General features: G+C 39.7%; 4 protein-coding genes across 6 annotated transcripts; 3 read left to right on the top strand and 1 right to left on the bottom strand.

The window, feature by feature from the left end:
• Window positions 1–667: 667 nt before the first annotated feature.
• On the bottom strand, window positions 668–9,293 carry LOC134871230 (sphingomyelin synthase-related protein 1-like). Of its 2 annotated transcripts, none has more exons than XM_063893905.1 (6): window positions 9,062–9,293; window positions 4,115–4,690; window positions 3,571–3,666; window positions 3,334–3,451; window positions 3,101–3,251; window positions 668–2,393 (listed from the first exon to the last, which is right to left on the bottom strand). In XM_063893905.1, exons 2-6 carry the CDS (start codon window positions 4,669–4,671, stop codon window positions 2,086–2,088), a joined length of 1,230 nt encoding a protein of 409 aa, XP_063749975.1. In that variant the 5' UTR covers window positions 4,672–4,690; window positions 9,062–9,293; the 3' UTR covers window positions 668–2,085. The 2 variants fall into 2 exon arrangements, with proteins under 2 accessions (XP_063749975.1, XP_063749974.1); XM_063893904.1 differs by lacking the exon at window positions 9,062–9,293 and adding an exon at window positions 5,584–5,766.
• On the top strand, window positions 6,082–7,154 carry LOC134871235 (dual specificity protein phosphatase 13A-like). Its single transcript, XM_063893910.1, is given in 4 exon segments — window positions 6,082–6,232; window positions 6,235–6,271; window positions 6,371–6,588; window positions 6,717–7,154. Coding segments are annotated over 4 exon segments (567 nt in total). The 5' UTR covers window positions 6,082–6,114; the 3' UTR covers window positions 6,911–7,154.
• On the top strand, window positions 8,106–17,315 carry LOC134871231 (dual specificity protein phosphatase 13B-like). 2 transcript variants are annotated; one of them, XM_063893906.1, is made up of 4 exons: window positions 8,106–8,392; window positions 14,403–14,585; window positions 15,188–15,408; window positions 16,173–17,315. In XM_063893906.1, the coding sequence occupies exons 1-4, from the start codon at window positions 8,265–8,267 to the stop codon at window positions 16,397–16,399; spliced, it is 759 nt and encodes a 252-aa protein (XP_063749976.1). In that variant the 5' UTR covers window positions 8,106–8,264; the 3' UTR covers window positions 16,400–17,315. The 2 variants fall into 2 exon arrangements, 1 of the variants encoding a protein (XP_063749976.1); XR_010166648.1 differs by lacking the exons at window positions 14,403–14,585; window positions 15,188–15,408; window positions 16,173–17,315 and adding exons at window positions 8,719–8,802; window positions 9,340–9,496 and having other exon boundaries at window positions 8,123–8,392.
• Window positions 17,316–17,598: 283 nt separating this feature from the next.
• Window positions 17,599–19,329, top strand: LOC134871234 (dual specificity phosphatase 29-like). The gene is made up of 3 exons (XM_063893909.1): window positions 17,599–17,999; window positions 18,221–18,438; window positions 19,082–19,329. The coding sequence occupies exons 1-3, from the start codon at window positions 17,872–17,874 to the stop codon at window positions 19,303–19,305; spliced, it is 570 nt and encodes a 189-aa protein (XP_063749979.1). The 5' UTR covers window positions 17,599–17,871; the 3' UTR covers window positions 19,306–19,329.
• The last annotated feature ends 987 nt before the right edge of the window (window positions 19,330–20,316 follow it).

Genomic DNA, 20,316 nt, shown 5'->3' with positions numbered 1-20,316 from the left:
TTGGAAACAGCAAACATAATTATTGTACATTTTTATTTTTCATGCCATACGTGTTTTTACCAGCACACCGGCAAGTGTAAGACCTCTAAATCACCATGGTTACCAATACGCTAATTAGCTTTTGTGCTACTTTCTTTTCTTGTCTTTTTAAATTATAAATTAAAAATAAATCACTACACCGGGAAAAAAAAGAAATATATAACAACAATGACTGCAGACAAACATTTCTTAGTAAAAAATAAAAACTCAGACAAATACCTTATGTAACCCTCTTGTCATAATTCTCTGATTCCAGCTTATTAGATGTGTGTACCCTTTACTTTACTCCTCTGACAAAGTGAGACATTTGAGGACGTCATCTTTGGCTTTAATTAATACTAAACGTTTTTTCACTATTCAGAAGTGAGAAAAAGAATAAGATGCAGGCCTACCTCAAACTCACACAATATGTATCTCCCCTTGATTAAACTGGTTTCAAGAACTTCCCACATGTCCACTTGCAATCAAGGGCTTTGTGTTGGACAAAAAGTACAGGAAACATTAGCTTTCTGCAGTTTGCAAACTAATAAACTGTACTGAAGACTATTCACGTTATGCATTTTTTTTATTATCATGCATTCATTATGAGGTTGTGTAGTTAATGGAATAAAAAAACAAGAAAATGGACTTTGATTTCAGCTCTTTAATGATGGAAATGACTGACTGTGACATGAAACAAGTATTGTGGCTGTGCGTGAGCATTAAAACACAGCAGCATTATTCCTCAATGAAAGGATGTGTTATAGACTGTCAACTCTATTGAGAAATACAATGTCTCTAACATGCTGTACCAACCACATCAATTACAACATGTCTCTTAATACAGTGGCAGGTTTCACTCAATTAAATGTAGAGGCCTATCTGAAATCAACCTAACACTCAAAAAGCACATTGTGTTTCAAATAAATACATAGTTAAGAGCAACTGTAAACATATTTCTCCATGTGCATGTTGCTGTAACACTGTATATGAAATATAAAAATACCTATTGACGGTTACAAAATGAAATAAATTAATATTAACAGGTACATACAAATTTGAGGATCATTTGTAAGAACTATTACTACACTTTAAGGTAAAGGATGTTTATCATCTACACTTTAAGATTTAAAAAAGCCCTATACAACTATCTAACGTAAAAAAAAATTGCAACATTTCCACACAGAGAAATCTATGATAACACTCAAGATAATTGGCAATTGGAATAATATTTAAGACAACTGGAAATGTCTTTGATTCCATGATTTTGGCTGAAATTAACATTATCATACTTTTAACAAACCATATCCTTTATTAAGCCATGGATTACTGTGTCAACACTTGAAAATGTAAGCATTATTTCGAGGAATGAAAAAGACTTCCAAGCAACGGCATGTAGCATCTTTCTCAAAATGATGAACAATATTTTGCTATACAGGAAAAAGCAACAGTGTAATGTCTTTGAATATTGCTTCAACAGTGGTCCATAGAGTTTTGTTTTGATTAATTATAAAGTTAGACAAAATGTTAAGATCCTAACCTTGAAATGATCAGGGATTTTAACAGCGCAGAAAATGGCAAACTTCTGTGAGAGATTAGGTACACGACTGCCTGAGAATTTCTTGATGCGGCTTCCTTTTATCATGTGCTATCAAAATACTGTTTAAGAGTTAGTCTTTAAGTCGGGAGGTACTTAAAAATGCACTTTATGCTACATAAAATGATATCCCTTTAGAGGAGAAATAAGCAATCCATAACTTAGACACATCCTCACTGTGTTCACCCTAAAAGAAAAATAAGCTGAGTTTTGATGGGGCTTTTAAGAAATTCTGTCGGATTTAGTTTGATCTGACTTACAAGGTGACAGACAAGTAGAAGAATGTTAGAAGATAAATCCTAGAACATAAGAAGGTATGGCTCAGTGTATCCCATCAGGCCTCGGTGCTAACGGGATCACAACAGTAGTCTTTGTTGATGAAGACATCACACACCGCCTCAGTTGGCAACTTCACAAAGCAGACTAAACAGCACAGGCTAAGAAGTGTCTGACAGTACTGCTGCACCTGCTCATTTCCCAACGAGCCTCCGCATCATAGTAGGTCTAGTGAAGGGCCAACAGTACTCGTTGGGGACGGGCCCGTTGACATTGCACTCAAAGAAGGAGAACATGGGGAACCAGATTCGAGCTCGTCGACTTTGCTGGTAGGCTCGGGTGTTGGCCAGAGTGTGGTAGTACAGGAAGAGTCTGGTGGTGATGTAGAATGCTATGAACACGTCGATGGAGTAGTGTTCGTGTGCAGCCAAGATGAAGAAGATGCCAAAGAGATTCAACACCCATGACAGTGTATGAATAAAGTTCCAGCTTCGTGGGGTGTCTGTATGAGAGATTAGAAGAAAGAATGGTTTAAGATACATTTTTCTGTTACTGTTTGAAGTCAACTACACCATCTTTAAATCTATCATATCATAAGTATTTCCGCCCCGTCAGGCTGAGAAAAGGTTATAATTGGTTATGGTTATATATTGGTACTGGTTATAATATCAGTTGTAATACCAGTAAAGGACACTGGATGGCAACAAAAGGGCAATGTTCCCAAATATGGTTCAGTACTTTAACCTTCTGATGCAACAGCTTTTAACAGCTCATATTTTATCAGCTTTTTCTTTTAATGAATGAATATATATGTATCAAATCTAGTAAACATTGTGACATTTCAAAAGGGAAAATGTGTGTTGCTTTTAGTGAACATCAGGCTTGAGTTTTAAGTCTTGCGTCAAATACAATATAATAATTATAAAATTAAGATTTTAAATATATTTACATCTTTTTAAGTCAGGATAAAAAACTGCAAATAGTTTAGAATTGAAGAACCTAAGATCTTCTTAGGTGTTAAAAGTAATGTAAACCCAGTTGAGCAGACAAACAACTGTTTTTAAGCTTGGAAATGTGATAAGGCTTCACTTTGGTCAAGTTATTATGAGTTAATATCTGTTATTCCATGTCCAATTTTAAAATGTTGACATAGGTTTGGGGGGTTTATGAAGTTCTAACTTAAGTAGTTCGGACTTAAAAGCTACTCACACTCTGTGACGAAGAAGTTGAGCAGAGTGATGACCACTGTGTGCCCGCTGAACATGTAGTCACCACATGTATGCACGCCTGTCAGGGTCATCCCAAAACCGCTCCAGATTGCCACAGCTCGCTGCAGTTTGGCCCACGTGTCACCATACATCTAGAGGGAGAAAAGTGAAAATATCAGTACAGTGATCCTTCAGAGGCAGCATTTAACATCGAGTAGACAGAACATGTTTTACCTTTCCTGAGCATTGCAGGTGCTGTCCTGGCACAGACAGGGAGGTGACAAACATGGTGATGCAGCGCAGCATGAACACCGTTCCCATGAGGCTGCACATGCGCCGCAAAAGGATGGACCTAAAAGTCGTGTGACATAGTTAGCTTTCATAGCATTGATTTAAGGGACACATTTTAGCTATCCAACAGCAATATCGCTGTGGCGGTATTAACATTTCACTGATATGAATGTACTGTACCTGTGTTTATGGAGCAGCAGAACCAGCAACCAGACATTACACAGGATCACTCCACATGCTTCAGCCATGGCAAAGGCCCAAGGTATTCTAGGCACACTGTAGAAAAAAATATACTATGGTGAAGGCTGACATATTTCATAGAGGATCTAATAATCAATCTACCTTAAGTAACACAGGTACACTTAAGCTGTAACGGTCTTCAGCGTGTTTTATAATACCAAAAGACATTTCCCTGAAATGAGTTCCCCCCTAATGAACATCAAAAGCTTAAAGCTGTTCATAAACAATGGGTCACACTATAAAAGTAGGTCACTTTTAAAAACATTCAAATGGTCTCTTTGCACCAAACCAAACCCCTGAGGATTATGTGAGGACAATTATAGAAACTTGCTTCAAAGAAGTAGGGCAATTATAATGCCCACCATCTGGTGTGATATCCTGATTTATATGTATTTGTTTCACTTTTTCTTTGGCATTTCACAGCTGACACTTTTCATGGCGTCTCATTGCACCAAGTCAAGCATCTTAGCAGTCAAACACCCACCTGTCTAAGAAGATATCTGGCAGTGGAGGGTATGTGCGCATGTCAGGCACCCTCTCATGTACTATAACCATGACAAAGGATGTGAACCCAAACACGAACACTACATAAATGGAGCTTAGCACCGTCTTCCAGTACTCCGGATCCAGGCGCCTTGTCTGCTGCTTGTACTTTCCATTAGTGTACTGGTGATACTCCTCTCCCACTGGTGCTGTGTCAGTGCTGTCACAGTCTCTGGTTGGGTCCCCGTTACACATCCATTCCAAACTACCTCCAGACCCTGTGGGAGAGTGGCCATCAAAGGGAAGACCCAGCTCCTCCAACACTTCAATGTTCTGTTTCTGTAGTTTGCGGATGGACACCATCAGCCGCTTGATGTCCCCCAGCACTTTGAGCTCCAGAGGTGGTGAGCGGAGGTCGTACTCGCTGAGGGCGAGCAGACTGGTGCCATCCAGCCGGTGTTTGTTGCACAGCAGGTCCACATAGTCACAGAATCCCTCTTCCCTCAGCCACTTGGCAACGTGTTTTGGCGTCCAGCGACGGACACTCAGTTGGGTCATTGCCTCCTCACTCACAAGGCTGGAGAAATAAACAATTTTAAATCAAACAACTGAGCTATCCCTTATGTAATACCAGTTCCCTATTGACTTCCTCACCCACAAACAAAGGCACTCTTTATTTATTCCTGAATCAGCATTAACTATTCCTAACATACCATGGCACATAGACAGAAAATAGCTTCACTATGTGACACACTTCTATGTCAGGTTTAAGACTATTCCTTAGCTACAGATCCAAACTTGGGAAGTGTGCAAATACATGAGGCAAACACTGACAAGAATGTAGCACACACCCTAGAATCTAAGTGAGTGAGCAGACCTACTCCCAAGGGCCAGATGTTGACTTCAATACTTTTCTGATAGTTATGAACAAGTACTTGACGGCTATTATCCCCAATGACATTATTATTCTTATTACTATTACATACACTCTAAAAGGAGTAGTTATTGTGCTTAACCTGAGTGTCAGTGGGAAAACACCCTGTGTTTAGGTCTGTTTCTAGTATTGGCAAGATACATATTTATAAATACAGAGCTAGAATCTCTACTTATTTAAGATGTACATGATATGATGGAACTGTGGACAGCAGCTATAACCAAGCTATAACATAAAATAAGTATCTTTGTCCAGAAAGTAACACCCACCTGCAGTAACCCACATCACTGGCTATTTAAAAGGTGCGGTCAGGAGCTAATTCTACTAACCTCTGCCAGTATCTTGTAAGATAACTAACCGACCAGGTGGTGGTTGACCGTGAAAGTTACTCCAAACATGCCTGAAGTAAACATGAAACCAACCACAACTGACCTTTTATTAAATCACAACAAAATAATCCCAAGTAGGCTAATTCAGCACTAGCTAACGTAAGCTAGCAAGCTATATTAGCTAGCTTAATCAATGCGCTCACTCACCCGGACTGGGATGTGACAGAAGACGATACCGAAATGTATTTATTCAGCTAGCTAGCCAAATGGCATCTTACAACAGTCTGAATAAAACCTAGTAGCCTTTTCTCCAAAGACATGGGCTTGTTGGAAATCATTTCGGCCCGGCTTCGCGCTGTTTAGCACAGCACTGTTGACAACACACCGCGGTAATGAACAGTGTAGCTGCGCACGTAAAATCACTCACACTCAGGGTTCAGGGCAAGCTAATCAACAGTGACACCGTCTGGTAAAAATAAGCTACTGTATAGTATTTATTTTGGAGGACAGTCATTGTTATGATGGCAAGAAATTAAGTCTTTGTGCAATTAAATGCCACGACGAGCCACCAATTGAATATATTACAGATTTAAAGGTCTAAGGTTGCCTACCATTTAGATGATGAGTCACTGATTTAAATTTAGATCAGGGACACTGGACACCTGTCCTTGTCAGTAGCATCATTGGTTACAGTAAAGTCTTAACTGAAAATAAATATTGGAGACGAAATCATGTAGTATGTTATTTTTGCAGTCAACTATGAACAATTTGCAGGAATGTAATGCAGTTTCTCCCGCCATTCCATCTGTGAAAGACTTGGTGAAGGTTTTGTATGGAGGAAAAAGATTTGGCAATCATGTGATGAAGTTTGGCCTAACCTGTTCATTGGTGACATGTAAGTTTAACTATTGCTATTCCACAAAACAAAAGTAATTCTAGAGTATTTTTTTGCTTTTTTGTTTCTTGATATAATCCCTGTCTCCTCTGTCCACAGGTCAGTGGCCAATGATCGCTACAGTCTGTGGAAGCTGGGAATCACTCATGTTCTGAATGCAGCTCATGGGAAGATGCACTGCCAGGGGAGTCATGACTTCTATGGATCCTCTGTGGCATATTATGGAGTGCCTGCAGATGACTCACCATCCTTTGACCTATCTCGCTATTTCTCTCCCTCTGCTGAGTATATTCAGACTGCACTTGACACAGCTGGTGGTAAATATCATGTTGCTTTCTTGTCACTCAGTTTTATCTCAAGCCTCTCTACAAGTCACTCTATTCTACCAGTGTCAGGTTATGCTTGGGTTTATTGTCCATGTCTTATGTTTTTTCTTTCTCCCCAGCTCGGGTTTTTGTCCACTGTGCAGTTGGAGTGAGCAGGTCTGCCTCCCTCGTCCTGGCCTACCTTATGATCCATCAGAATTACACCTTGCTAGAGGCCATCAATAAGGTCAAAGAGCACAGATGGATTTTTCCAAACAGAGGATTCCTCAAACAGCTTCGTGGTTTGGATATGAAAACATGCAAAACATCATGAGTAATTCTCTGCACTGCAAAAATTAATTGTTTTTCTCAATTACAGAACCTCAAACGCTTGTTTTCCTCAAGACAAATTGTGCTTCTGCCAGTAGAGGGAGATACTGTATATTGACTTTAATCAGTTTGTTTCACGAATGGCCCAAATCTACTACCCATTGCGTCCTTTAATGGGATCATGCTTCCTGTCTGCATGTTATTGACTCTTATGTTATCATTAGGGATCGGTGTAGTCATATCATTCACCTTAGGCAAAATTACTGATTTAACCTTTGTTCTATATTCATAAAAATTGACTTTCTAAAAGTTTGTGTTGTGTGTTCATTCAAATATCAAGATTATAATGCAATGTGATTAGCTGTTACCAGATCTAAAACATGATTTTTTCCTGAATGTTCAGTTAATTGTCCTCTCAACTTCTGTTTTGTGTTTCCAGTGGTTGACAATGTTATGTAATGGAGTCAATGCTGAAAAACCTTTTATATTACAGTGAGTCTTACACGGTCTGCATCTTGATCTCACCAGAATCCCACATTTACTAGAAGCAATGGATTGTAAATATACATATTAGGTGGGATATGGTCCCATCACACACTCCACTGATGCATCAATAAGCAGAAGCAGCATTTTGAATAATCAATCAATAACTATCTCCAGGTCAAAAACACCCAGAGACATTTATTGATTGGTTTTGTATACAACATCAGTACAGACTTTCCAAAACACATCAATTTACATGTTACATGCACATTCATGACCCTGAATGAAAAGAGGTCATTACATTTCATGGAGGTTAATTATGTTTTTCTTCAATTTAAAAGCTAGAATGGGTGAAATTGACCTGCAACATAATAGGAGGGTTAACAAAGAAGCTTTGTGAGGGCTGTTTGAAGTCATGTGTAGCCAGCAGCAAAATCTGATTTTTTTCCTCTTGAACCAATTTGCTCTCACAAGATATTTATGTCAGAGCAGTAAACTAGCTGCATCAAGCTGTTGCAGTATTTCTGTTCCATAAATGCAGAACTTCCTGTATAAGCAATACACTTAAACATTTTGTCTATAATTGCATCCAATTATCACTGCTTTATGGAATGATTCATCTCTGTTTGAGGCTTATTAAATTAAAGTCCCACAGCAGTGTGAAAAGCTGAACTCGGGCTGCTCTATTTGTTGTTCTGCCCTCTGCACGAGTAAGACTACACGCTAGGTTAAGCACTAAATTGAGTAACTGTCCAGTGACAGCAGATAAACACCTGCTCGTACAGATCATACTCAGCCAGAGCTGACGGGAACTGCTTTGAAACAACAAACATTTGGACCAGTTATCGATCCAAGACTTGGGAATTGGACTTAAAATGTCAAACTTGAAAGGCAAGAGAGAAGAATATCTGAGTGTGAAGGATCTGCAGAAGGTTTTGGACTCCTGTAAACTGCATCTTAGTCAAGTTGATGAAGTCTGGCCGAACATATACATTGGGAATGTGTAAGTATACATTTTATTTCAGACGTAATGAGTTTGCTTTACAAAGGAAGGTGCAACGTGTTACTTGTAATGTTTAACAGCCATGATCTTTTACATAAGTCCTGCAAATAATTGAGTTAAAAAAAACATTGTACTGTGATGCTTAGCATTCACATACATCTTGAACCTCTCTCTGTCTCTTTGTGTTGCTAGGGCAGTAGCCCAAAACAAGACTTCCTTGCAGAAATTAGGTATTACTCATGTATTAAATGCTGCTCACTCCAAGCGAGGCAGCATAGGGAACCAAAGCTTTTATGGCAAAGACTTTGTGTATTGTGGCATTCCAGCAGATGACTCGACTCACTTTGATCTGGATGTTTACTTCAATCCTGCTGCTGATTTCATTCATAAAGCTCTGAAGGCACATGATGGTAAGACTCTTCTTTGTTCATAATAATTGTTTTAATTCTGCACAGTAAATGATATTTCTTAAAAATAGCAAAAATACTGAATAGTGGTTTTTTTTTTGTATTACAGCATGTTTATTTTCACACCCTAAACCCTTTATAAACCCATAAACTCAAACTTCCTTTATCCCGTCCCTTCAATGTCACCTGTCACCACGATGTAACACAGCTTGTAAAGGAATGTAAGTGTATTTTCAGCCAGCAGTAGTAATAAGGGTCTTACCTTGCAGAATTTAAGTCTATAATGGGACCATGGCTCCTTTCAAATAAGCTATCAGGCAGAGGATAAGTTGAGATTAAAGAGACAGTCGGGCCCAGCCTGCAAAGGGACCTTAAATGAACAAAGGCGATGAATTGTAGGCACTATTTTTAGCTCACAGCAGGAAAAAAGAAAGGCCACAGCTTGAGACGAGCAGTCATGTATGATATTAATAAGACTGAGGCCGCTCTCTAATCCTTCTTCTACACACTCCCTCTCCCTTCATTTTGTCTGTTCTTCAGGGAAAGTTCTGGTGCACTGCATCATGGGAATGAGCAGGTCATCGACCTTGGTGTTAGCGTACCTCATGATCTACCATCAACTCCCGCTCAAGCGAGCTTTGCAGAAATTGATCCAGAAGAGAGCCATCTACCCCAACAGGAATTTCCTGGCTTTGCTGCTGGATTTGGATCTTCAGCTGACAAGAAAGGAGAAAACATGTCAGATTTTGTAATAAACCAGGGTTTACATTTTCAGCCACACAGAAGCAGTGCGGTGCCTTGTGATAGGGATGCCTGACTGATTTCAGACTGAAATATAATGATTGTCATGAAATTTGTTTTAACTGTACTTTCAGATTAACAGTGATATAGCCTGTTAGCATGTCACCATGGGAACTCCGTAAACAAAATATTTAACTACACCTGACTACAATACTTAGCCTTAAGTGTTGACATACTTAATGTCAGTGAAGGCAGTAAGAGGCTATAGTGTCTCAATTGCTGCATTACATCCTCAAGGTACTGCTACCATGGTAAAGGACTCTCTATTTTTATTGTTTTCTTTGCAGTTTTTTGAGACCAGGATTATACAAGTACAGAATTTTTTAACAAAATGATAGTTGAAAAATGGATGGACCAGTGTGTAGGATTTAGTGACACACAGTATAGCGAGTGGTTACATAATGCAACCAAATGAAATATCTTCCACCCAGCCCTCCCGTTCATGCTTTCATATCGAGAACGGTGGCCTTCAGGTAACATGAGAAACATGAAATGCCCTCTCTAGAGCCACAGCTTAGTTTGGGGTTTTTGTAGAAACATGGCAGTGCAACATGGCAGACTCTGTGAAGGAAAACACTGGCTGTGTTGATATGAAGGGCTGATTTTAATTAATGTAAGGCAAAGTGAAAATACACAAAGATCAATTAATGCTAATGATAAGTATTTTTGGTGACTATTTATGTCTTTCACTTACCTCACATTCTTGTAAGATTTTTTTCTTCACTTTATGTCATGGCAGAATGGACCAAATGTCTTATGGGAAATGTTTTACAAAGAAGAATTATTTTTGTAAACTCTGTAAACGACTAGTATTTCTGCGATTCAACATTCACACTCAAAATGTAATCAGTCGAGAGCATCTGTCTTTTTACAACTTCTCAGTGTTCACAGTATAATATTACTTTGTGTATTCATCGAGTTAATTAAGCTGATCATCACAAGCTTTTAAGTCCTTTGAATGTCCATGAACCAATCCTTAGAAACATCACTTACAAAATGGTACACCGTGCATCTGCTTTATAGCAATGATTGCTAGCTCCAATTATCGCTCAACCACAAAATATCATACACATAGTATACACATACAGTGGTATGCAAAAGTTTGGGCACCCCTTAGGAAAACCACTGCATCAGTTTGTCACTTGCTGAGCTTTTGAAGCAGCAACTTCATTTTAACATATGTTATACCTTATGGTAACAGAAACATCTCAGTAGTGAAATAACTTTTATTGGTCAAACAGAAACATGTTTATGTGCATTCAAACAAAAATAGGCATGTGCATAAATTTGGGCACCCCTAAGAAATAATTCCATTAATATTTAGTATTGCCTCCTTTTGCTGCAATAACGGCCTGTAGACGCCTCCTGTAGCCACAGACAAGTCCCTTAAGCCTGGCAGGTGGTATTTTGGCCCATTCTTCCACACAAAACGTCTCCAGTTCAGTCAGGTTTCTTGGCCTCCGTGCATGGACAGCCTTCTTCAAATAAATCCATACATTTTCAATGATGTTAAGGTCTGGGGACTGGGATGGCCATTCCAGAACATTGTACCTGTGCTTCTGCATGAATTCCTTGGTGGATTTTGATCGGTGCTTAGGATCATTGTCCTGCTGAAAAATCCAACCCCGGCGTAGCTTCAACTTTGTGACTGACTCTAGAACATTCTTGTCAAGAATCTCCTGGTACTGTAAGGAATTCATGTGGCCCTCAACTTTAACAAGTTTTCCAGTACCTGTGCTAGCCACACAGCCCCATAACATGATAGATCCTCCACCAAATTTTACAGTGGGCAACAAGTTCTTTTCATTGAATGCAGTGTGTTTTTTTCGCCATGCATACCTGTTCATGTTATGACCAAATAACTCAATCTTGGTCTCATCTGACCACAGTATTTTGTTCCAAAATGCTTCTGGCTTGTCCAGATGTGCTTTTGCATACCTCATGCGACTCTTCTTGTGATTAACACTCAGGAAAGGCTTTTTGCACATCACCCTTCCAATGAGCTCTTCCTGGTGCAAAGTACGCTGGATTGTGGAACGGTGAACAACTACACCATCAGCAGCCAGATGTTGTTGTAGTTCTCTGGAGGTGGTCTGTGGCTTCTCTGTGACCATTTTCACCATCCTTCGCCTGTGCCTTTCCCCTATTTTTGTCGGCCTACCACATCTTTCCTTCACACGGACTGTTCCTGTGGCCTTCCATTTCACAACTACGTTTCTGACTGTGGAGACAGACAGTTTAAACCTGTCAGATAATTTTTTGTACCCTTCTCCTAATTTATAATGTTGGATTATCTTAGCTTTCAGGTCAGTGGAGAGTTGTTTTGAGGTCCCCATCTTGCCACTCCCTAAGAAAGAACCTAGGCCAGGCACAGCCAGCTATTACCTATGTTAAATAGCCTTTTTCATGATTGGTTCCACCTGTCTTTGTAATTGAAGGTCTAATGAGCTAATCAAAGCAATTTTGTGCAGCAACCTGTCAGCTATAAATCCGTACAGGTGTTGAAATGAATGCTATTTATAAGGGTGCCCAAACTTTTGCACATCCCATTTTTTGCATTTTATTTTATTATAATAAAACTATGTAATGCTACCCTAAGAATTTTGGTCTGGAAAACACTAAAACGTCTACATCTTTGTAGGAAAACAAATGTTGTTGCTGTGATCTTCTATTATAAAGGAAAAGCAAATTGTCATGAAATCTCAGAGGGGTGCCCAAACTTTTGCATACCACTGTATGTGGCATCATTTTTATCGCCGAGTTGGACATTTAATTTCGATATATGTTTTACCTATGGATATTTTATGTTATTACAAGTCAATTTATACAATACTGTAAAGATTGTTTGCAAAGAATGAACTTACATCATAAAAACAAAAGTATTTTTTGTATTAATAATAATTTTCATTTTTCAACTTTTGTGTAATATGTTGGTGCTTTAGACAAGAGTGTTGTTCTATTTGTTTTAAGTGTAAACTTTTGATACTTTTTTGCTGTTTTATTCACTAAATGAACCACATATACAGTAGTAAAAGAGAAAATTCTGATTTTACCAAATGTCCATATGTTCATTTAAACACATTTCCCTGTAGAGGGGAATCTCAGTCAGATTTTAGAAAAGCAGCACTGATCTAATTCTCTTTCTATTAAAAACAGTGTCCAATCCTCCCTCTTGTGTTGGTAGCTCGGATAACCTTAAAGGAATGCAGAAGATGATGCCAGAATTATTTTTGGGCTGAGATTCAGATGTTAAAATAGCATAAAAATGTTGCTGGGTACATTACCAAGGAGAACGTAGACTGTTGTGCTGGCGACCTACATGTAGCTCTTGCCGAGAGACATTGAAAAGCAACGTTTCCAGTCAAGGCAAGTGTAAGCTAATAATATGTTGTTACAACTGTGTTGCAGATAGAAGTCCATTTTAAAAAGAATATGTATTCAACTGTATTGATTTTGAGTACTTTATACCTTTATTTGAAGGTATACATGAGGCACTTTAATAAATGAGGAGGTACTGTACTGCATTGCCTGATGGATTATTACACTTTCTTCTTTTATTTATTTGCTCACAAATCCAGACGAGCCACATCCAAAAGGCTAAAGAGGGAAGTGTAATTCATAAAAACCACCAAGAAGAGGCCGGGAGGAGGTAAAAAAGGCATTTTTATTTGCCCTCCATGTTAACCGTGGGCACTTTCCCATACATAGCATCTTTAATTACACAGAAGTAGAGCAGGAAGGACAGGTTAGCCTAAGGGGGGAGGCTATGAAAGCAGCGCTGCAGCTCAACATGTGCACCAGGGAAATCAGTTCTCTGCCCTGACTGTGGGAGGGAGGGAAGGGTTGTACTTATAGATCAATGAGGAGAAAGAAGAGCCTCGAGGTACTCCGGGCACATGTTGTATTTGCGCGAAAACACACTTTGCTTTGCCTTTAACACTCACACACTCATATGCATGGAGTACATGCTGGGTAAGATCCAGCTTTTCTTGGAAAAATGTGACACACCGTGCACATGCAGGGATAAAGATACAGCAATTGTGAAGTTTGAGTCCATATGAGATGACAGCTTTACAAAAGGTCACTGAAACAGATTTGGTCTCAGCGACTCATCCCTGTGGACACGACAATAAGTCTCCAAACCCTGAGTGCCACATTACGGCTCCACACACCGGCAGAAGGCAAATAGGAAGCTAAGCCGCCATCGGTTTCTTTACTAGAACAATGCATACACGTTGTTGGTATGTCCTCAGCCTGGAGCAGAATCACATAGCTGCCTAAATGGATGCTAATGCATACAGTATGCATACATCTAACAAGTCCAGTGAGTAAATTGTAAATGCACAGGTTGGACTTGCCTACAGGAAATAAAAAGCTGTTTATAGGCCTCGAATGCCAATGTTCTGTATCTCTGGAGGTAAATAAGCCCACATAAGTGCTACTGAACTGTAGATAAAATAATGAGAGTGGCATAAGGTCATCCTACAATTATGTGTTCTTTTGGTCCTTTGCTGCTGTGGAGTGCATTTATTGGCATAATTATATTCTATATTTAAAGGTGATTGGCCCGTTTGCCTGATGTTCTATTCACTGTAATTCCCCCATTGTATTTCTCTTTCAGTCTTACCTCCCTTCAATAAAGCCTATTAGAGGTGTTATTAAGCCTTCAAAGAGAATCAGATGTTGTCTGAAACTATAACTGTATTTCCTTTTTCAGACTCAGCTTGTTGTTATGGTTTTCAGCACAGGCCAGATTAGTTACACTCAATCAGAACATTATTTGTGACAATTCTATGCGACAGGTTGGAAAAATCAGAAAAATATCCAGACATGCCAAGACGCTTCAGCTACTTGGCATGCCCTCAGGGGGCAGACAACCGGTATGAGACCCCCCCAGCTTCAGAGCTCCAGAGGCTGATGTGGACCAAGACAGGGACCAGCAGCCATCTGGATAAAGTTCAGCCCAGGATATATATTGGAGACATGTGAGACCAAGCATACTATGCATGGTTATACAAATTGTTCCTAACTATGAAAGGGTTACAAAACTTTAACACAATAAAAAATATATATTTTTAGTGGTAAGAGCAGCATCAATATTCTTTATTAACAATGGACTACAATGGACATGTGAGTCGTTAGCCCTTTACGCTATGGTGTTTTTGTTAGATGTTCTTGCTGTACCCTATGCAGGTACGATAAATGTCACATTTTTCATTAATAAGATAGTAGCTACTGTGAGGTTGACAGGTTCTGAACCCATGTGTAAATAAAGGACCCCATCGTAAGCATTTACTCATGTGATGCTTTTGTTGTTCCGCAACACTAGCTGTGTTTAGCATATTTGCTAAATTGTTGCCTTGCTGACCATATGCATGTTAACATGGTCTTATAAATTGTAGGCTATATGCAAGTTGCTTACTTTACACAAATTAGTCGTGGATGTGTCGCTAGCAAACAACATGTGTGTCAGGTTGTTTTGTCATCCCGAATAAGTTGTGATTTTGAATTCAGGTCCAACTGATGCTCTTTGAAATGACAAACCTTCTTATTTGCACTGACAGACAATTGTGCTTCTTCCCTTAAGGTATGCAGCCAAAGACAAGAGGACACTCCTGGCTCACCACATCACCCATGTACTTAACGCTGCAGATGGGAAGTTCAACGTGAACACGGGCCACAGCTTCTACAGAGACACCAAAATCACTTATCACGGAGTGGAAGCTTTCGACATGCCATCCTTTAACTTGAGTCCCTTTTTCTACCCAGCAGCCAATTTTATCAAGAATGCTTTGAGCTCGCCTAAAGGTGAGAAAGATTCACTAGACTCAAGGTGTCTCTAATCATTTTAACACTTAACTTGGGGGAGACATCTTTTTCTGCAATGCGAAGTACAGAAACATTTGTCAGTCAATTCCCATTACAGCAGCCCCCAGTTGTATTAGTCATTAAAATGCAAATCAAACACTAAACATAATATCAAGCTAATATCTTTCCCCCACGGTAATCTTCTCATAAGCTCAGACCTTAGCCAGGAAAATTGGTTTTAAATGGATTGCCCTGGTAATTTGTAAGCAACACTTTTATTGGACACGGAAATTACACAATTATGTTTGTGGCCTGTGCTTGCCTGGCCTGTTATGCAAAGCGAAGTCTGTATCTGACATGACAGTAATAAGATGAGGCCTCCTCATTCACATGCTGGCTGATCGGGGGCTCCAGTGTGTGGCGGGCCCTACAGTAATCCCCAGCAGAAATACACAGACGCCAAGACAGTTCAATTACGCGCTCCTATGCGCCCTAATCCTCAAACCCGATAAGGAAGCAGGGATTACTGTGTGTAGAAACATTTGTTGCAACATTGTTGAAAACTTTTAGTCGGGAGTTAGAAGTACTCCTCTCTGTGATGTGCATGGTTTTTAATCCACAAAGGACTAACAAATTAGACAGTTAGAATAAAGTTCACCACAATAATCCACTCATTGCATGGTTGTTAATACAGCTGTTAGAGCTGAACTGTGGTCTGATCCACAGGAAGTGATGCTCAGTTTTTGGTTTCCGTTAATTGGCAGGTAAAGTGTTTGTCCACTGTGCGATGGGTCTCAGCCGCTCGTCCACCTTGGTCCTGGCTTACTTGATAATCCACGAGAGCATGACGTTGGTGGACGCCATCAAAGCTGTCAGCGCCAACAGGCACATCTTACCGAACAATGGTTTTCTGGAGCAGCTTCGAGAGCTGGACAAAAAGCTGCACTACCAGGGATCAGCGAGGAGCTCGAGTGCCTACGGGTGGACATGAGATTAAATCCACCCATCCATACACTTGAATGACATTGCTGAGTTTGAAGTACACTGGACATATGAGTGTAAGACAAGTTGTAATGCCTTTTTTTTGTAAGAAAAATTCCATTATTATGTGAAGAAATTAAAATGATACATTAAAGGCCTTCAGTTGTAATGAAAAGCTACTAACTAAAAGAAAAAGTGACCCTTAAAAAGAATATTGTTTGTGTATACACTCTAATATAATCCAAAAACGAATAAACACAACAGGCCTGAAGAAAGAGCAGCTACTGAATGGACTTAACTGTGAGATCAACTGTCATCAAAGAAGAGATTTCTCAACATTTAAGGCTTTGTGGAACGATAAGACCTTCAAGAAAAACTTTAACATTTTGGGCAATATTCTCTTTATCATTGATGCCAGGAGATATATGAGAAGATGGATGACACTTTTCTTTCTGTGTGCTAAATATGCTAAGCTAGAGCCAGGAGAGTTTAGCTTAGCATAAAGACGGGAAGCAGGGGAACACAGCACGCCTGGCCCCTCTACAGCTCACTAATTAACACCTTACATGTATATCTCATTTGTTTAATCTGTAAACAAACATGAGTGTGTTTCTCATTAACTCTGAGAAAAATTGAATTTGAACATCTACAAGTGTATGACAAATGGCAAACTGAATCACCTAAACATCTTGGTATATGATGGAAAGCTCCAACACAGGGACTCAATACAACAAAACAACAACCACTTAAGTTTGGGTCTCTCAACAGATGAACTGTGTCCCAAAGAATTTCCAGTGATGTTTGCCAAACTCTGAGCTACTCTCCAGAAATAGAAAAGGCATTCTTTGAGTGGTTTCACAACAACTTCAGTCTCCATGTCCATTACAATAAAGAAATATGTCACCAAATGTTTTTTCAGTTTTTGGATGATAAGGCAGTGGGTCAATTCTTAAATCCATAAATAAAATCATAAAAATAGCAACAGTTTATTGTTAAAATGATCTGGAATCACGTACAAGTTGATGTGGACTGACTCGACGTGGCATATTCCTCAACATGTTTTGAATCCCTGACACTATTACAACTGTAATCACTGCTGTGGTTCTGTGGTTAAAGTTGTCATAACACAAGCAGCCTGGCTTCTGTCACAGCCATCTGAGGAATAAATAGTCCTCTCTGCTCCTGCCCAGACTCTGGCATCTTCAGCTGTCACGTTACAGCGGGGCTCAGCCTCGAAAGAACACTGATACTCTGCTCAGATGGAAAACAGAGCGAGCTGCTCCAAAAAGGTCATAGTTTACCGTGGTTGCTTTCCAAATGTCTGCAGGAAAGGAAAAACTATCAGGACAGCAGAAAGAACTTCTCAAATTCTCCATCCAGGATAATCAAGTATTTGAGGAAATTATCCAACTGTTTTGCAAGTGTTGAGCTGAATATAATTTGTGATAATTATACGACAACACTCAAGTGAAATATGCTGATATGAGCCCAGAGGAGGAGCCAGAGTATCAGACACCGCCCACCTGCGATCTGCTCAGCCTTCTGCTGAAGAACAGACGCCCCACCGGAGCTGTCAACGAGGTTTGGCCCAACCTCTACATCGGAGACGCGTAAGTGACATCCTCACTTCAGGGCCCCGCTGCAATATGGTGATCTGATTGTGAAAGTGTTGCTGCAAACAAGTCCTATATTTGGCTAACTCATGGGACAAATATAAAATCTGTACATTTGAGTCACCAGTGATGCATTTGCAAACATACGCTCAGAGAGCTGGCCAGAAAAAAACTCTAAAGGCTGCATTCCCAGTATCATGTTTTGTGTTGTTTAACAGGGCTACAGCTCAGCATAAAACCCTGTTAGCGGATCTGGGAATTACACACGTGGTGAATGCTGCAGATGGCCCCCAGCACATTGACACAGGGCCACGGTTCTACAAAGACACCAACATACAGTATCATGGAGTGGATGCACCAGACTGTAAAGATTTTGACTTGAGCCCATTCTTCACAGAGACGGCTGATTTCATTCATGGTGCTCTGGGTCAGAAAGGTACCATTTGAGCCACAGGAAACAGATTCACACATTACATTGGGGGTGTAATACTGCAAGTCTAAGAACACATTTTTGTGGTATAGAAATGTAACAAGATACTTCTTCAAGCTGAAAGTCAGATTTTAACGCTAAATACATCTGGCAAAATACGAACCAAAAATGCTGAAATCGTGAGCAACAAAATGAAATGACTCAACTGCTCCCTCAGAACATGTATTTGAAAGATGTCCTTCTCCTGAATATCTAAATTAAGTTTATGTAAAGGTGTGTAAAACGGGAGTTTGTGACCAACTTGATTGGAAACCCTAGAGTTTAAACTTTTGCTCTTTTATCATCATGAAGATTCTCAGCGAGACATTTTAGTTTAATTTAATAAACAGAAATCAATAAGAAAGATATTTTTGAAATCCTGTAAGTTAATACACTTTTTGCAACGTGACATATTTTACATTTTACAAGTGACTAATCCATTTTATGATCCTTCTAACTTGGTTTTATTGGGAAATTAATGCACTGACTGTCTTGTTACACCCATGCATTATGAAAGTAAATATGAAATAAGAAATAAGTTTCCCTTATAATAAGTCACATTCTGTTATTAAGCTATGTGCAACATTTAACGTGCCCTTGTCTCTTGCAGGTAAGGTGCTCGTCCACTGTGCACGAGGAATCAGCCGCTCGGCGACTTTAGCGCTGGCCTACCTCATGATCAGAGAAAGACTCGCCCTGGTGGAGGCTGTGGAGGCCGTTCGCAGGCACAGAAATATTCTGCCTAATGTTGGATTTCTGAATCAACTCCGTCGCTTGGACTCTTCCTTGGCTCTGCAGAGGAAATCAACACATCGTCAAGCAATGGAGAAATAAACTTGAACTCGTCTCTAATTACATGGTACAGAAATAACATTGGTTTTCATATTGTGCACGAATGACTCAAACCCCCTGGCTGTCTGCAGTGTCAGGAGAAATACATCAGATAAACCAGAGGCATGCACTTTAAAGCCGTCAGCAGAAATGTAAAGTATGCATGAGTTGTAGTTAAGCAGCTGAAACACCCAGAAACACCATCATGGTCACATACAGGACAATCAATATCACAGAGGCCTTTAACACAAATGTAGCACAACTGCCAAAACCCTTACTATTCTTGAACAACTCAAAGACAGTGTGTGCCTATAAATAAACAATGCTCCACTTATAGATTTTCAAAATACTGTGTCTTAACTGCTGCAATCCAGCGTCGTACAGTTAAAACGGTGGTGTCTAAAGAGGCTTGATACAAGATGATAGAAATCTTCCAGCATGGTTCTGAGTGTGTATACAGATTCAGGTCAGACTTTGAAAAGAGATGAAATGCTGAAGCCATCTTAATAAGAGATGCTCTCTAGAGCACACTGGGAGAGAGAGAGAGACGCTGTCAAAATAAAAGGAATTGGATATCACAGGTTTAATGATTTTACTGTCAGAATGAATGATGGCAGAGTATGAAGATATGAGGGAAAAATAAAGGACTCTGATGGTGTGAAACTATGTCTGACATGTTAGCAGCTTCATCCAGCCATTCTGCGATACAGTCATCATCACACTCTCACTTTGGGGGCTTACATTAAGATCACTGAATGGACCATGCATATCATATAACAGAAATTCAAAGACATGTGACATCCTGTGAAAAACCTCATCTGTCTAACTGTCTGACACATTTCGGTTCTCTTTTGGCCCCCCAAGAGGCTCCATAAAATGCAGAACATCCTTAACGGGTGTTGTGAGGCTGCGCTTACACATTTTTCTCCCAGCCTCTGATATATGCAAAGGGCTAAAAGAGACAATTTCAAGGGGTCGCTCATACGGCTGAGAAAAAGCTCAGAGAGCCCTGTT

The sequence above is a fragment of the Eleginops maclovinus genome, chromosome 10 (genome assembly GCF_036324505.1).
Source record: "Eleginops maclovinus isolate JMC-PN-2008 ecotype Puerto Natales chromosome 10, JC_Emac_rtc_rv5, whole genome shotgun sequence".
Taxonomy (NCBI): domain Eukaryota; kingdom Metazoa; phylum Chordata; class Actinopteri; order Perciformes; family Eleginopidae; genus Eleginops; species Eleginops maclovinus.
Note: the sequence above shows the minus strand (reverse complement) of the source record. Positions and strands in the feature narration are given on the sequence as shown.

Coding starts and splice junctions, on each gene's coding strand:
- LOC134871230 (XM_063893905.1), bottom strand. CDS start 4,671: ATGACCCAACTGAGTGTCCGTCGCTGGACGCCAAAACACGTTGCCAAG. Junction 3,252..3,333: donor ACCTGCAATGCTCAGGAAAG/GTAAAACATGTT, acceptor TTCTCCCTCTAG/ATGTATGGTGACACGTGGGC. Junction 2,394..3,100: donor CAACTTCTTCGTCACAGAGT/GTGAGTAGCTTT, acceptor TCTCTCATACAG/ACACCCCACGAAGCTGGAAC.
- LOC134871231 (XM_063893906.1), top strand. CDS start 8,265: ATGTCAAACTTGAAAGGCAAGAGAGAAGAATATCTGAGTGTGAAGGAT. Junction 8,393..14,402: donor AACATATACATTGGGAATGT/GTAAGTATACAT, acceptor TCTATGCGACAG/GTTGGAAAAATCAGAAAAAT. Junction 14,586..15,187: donor AGGATATATATTGGAGACAT/GTGAGACCAAGC, acceptor TCTTCCCTTAAG/GTATGCAGCCAAAGACAAGA.
- LOC134871234 (XM_063893909.1), top strand. CDS start 17,872: ATGAGCCCAGAGGAGGAGCCAGAGTATCAGACACCGCCCACCTGCGAT. Junction 18,000..18,220: donor AACCTCTACATCGGAGACGC/GTAAGTGACATC, acceptor GTTGTTTAACAG/GGCTACAGCTCAGCATAAAA. Junction 18,439..19,081: donor TGGTGCTCTGGGTCAGAAAG/GTACCATTTGAG, acceptor TGTCTCTTGCAG/GTAAGGTGCTCGTCCACTGT.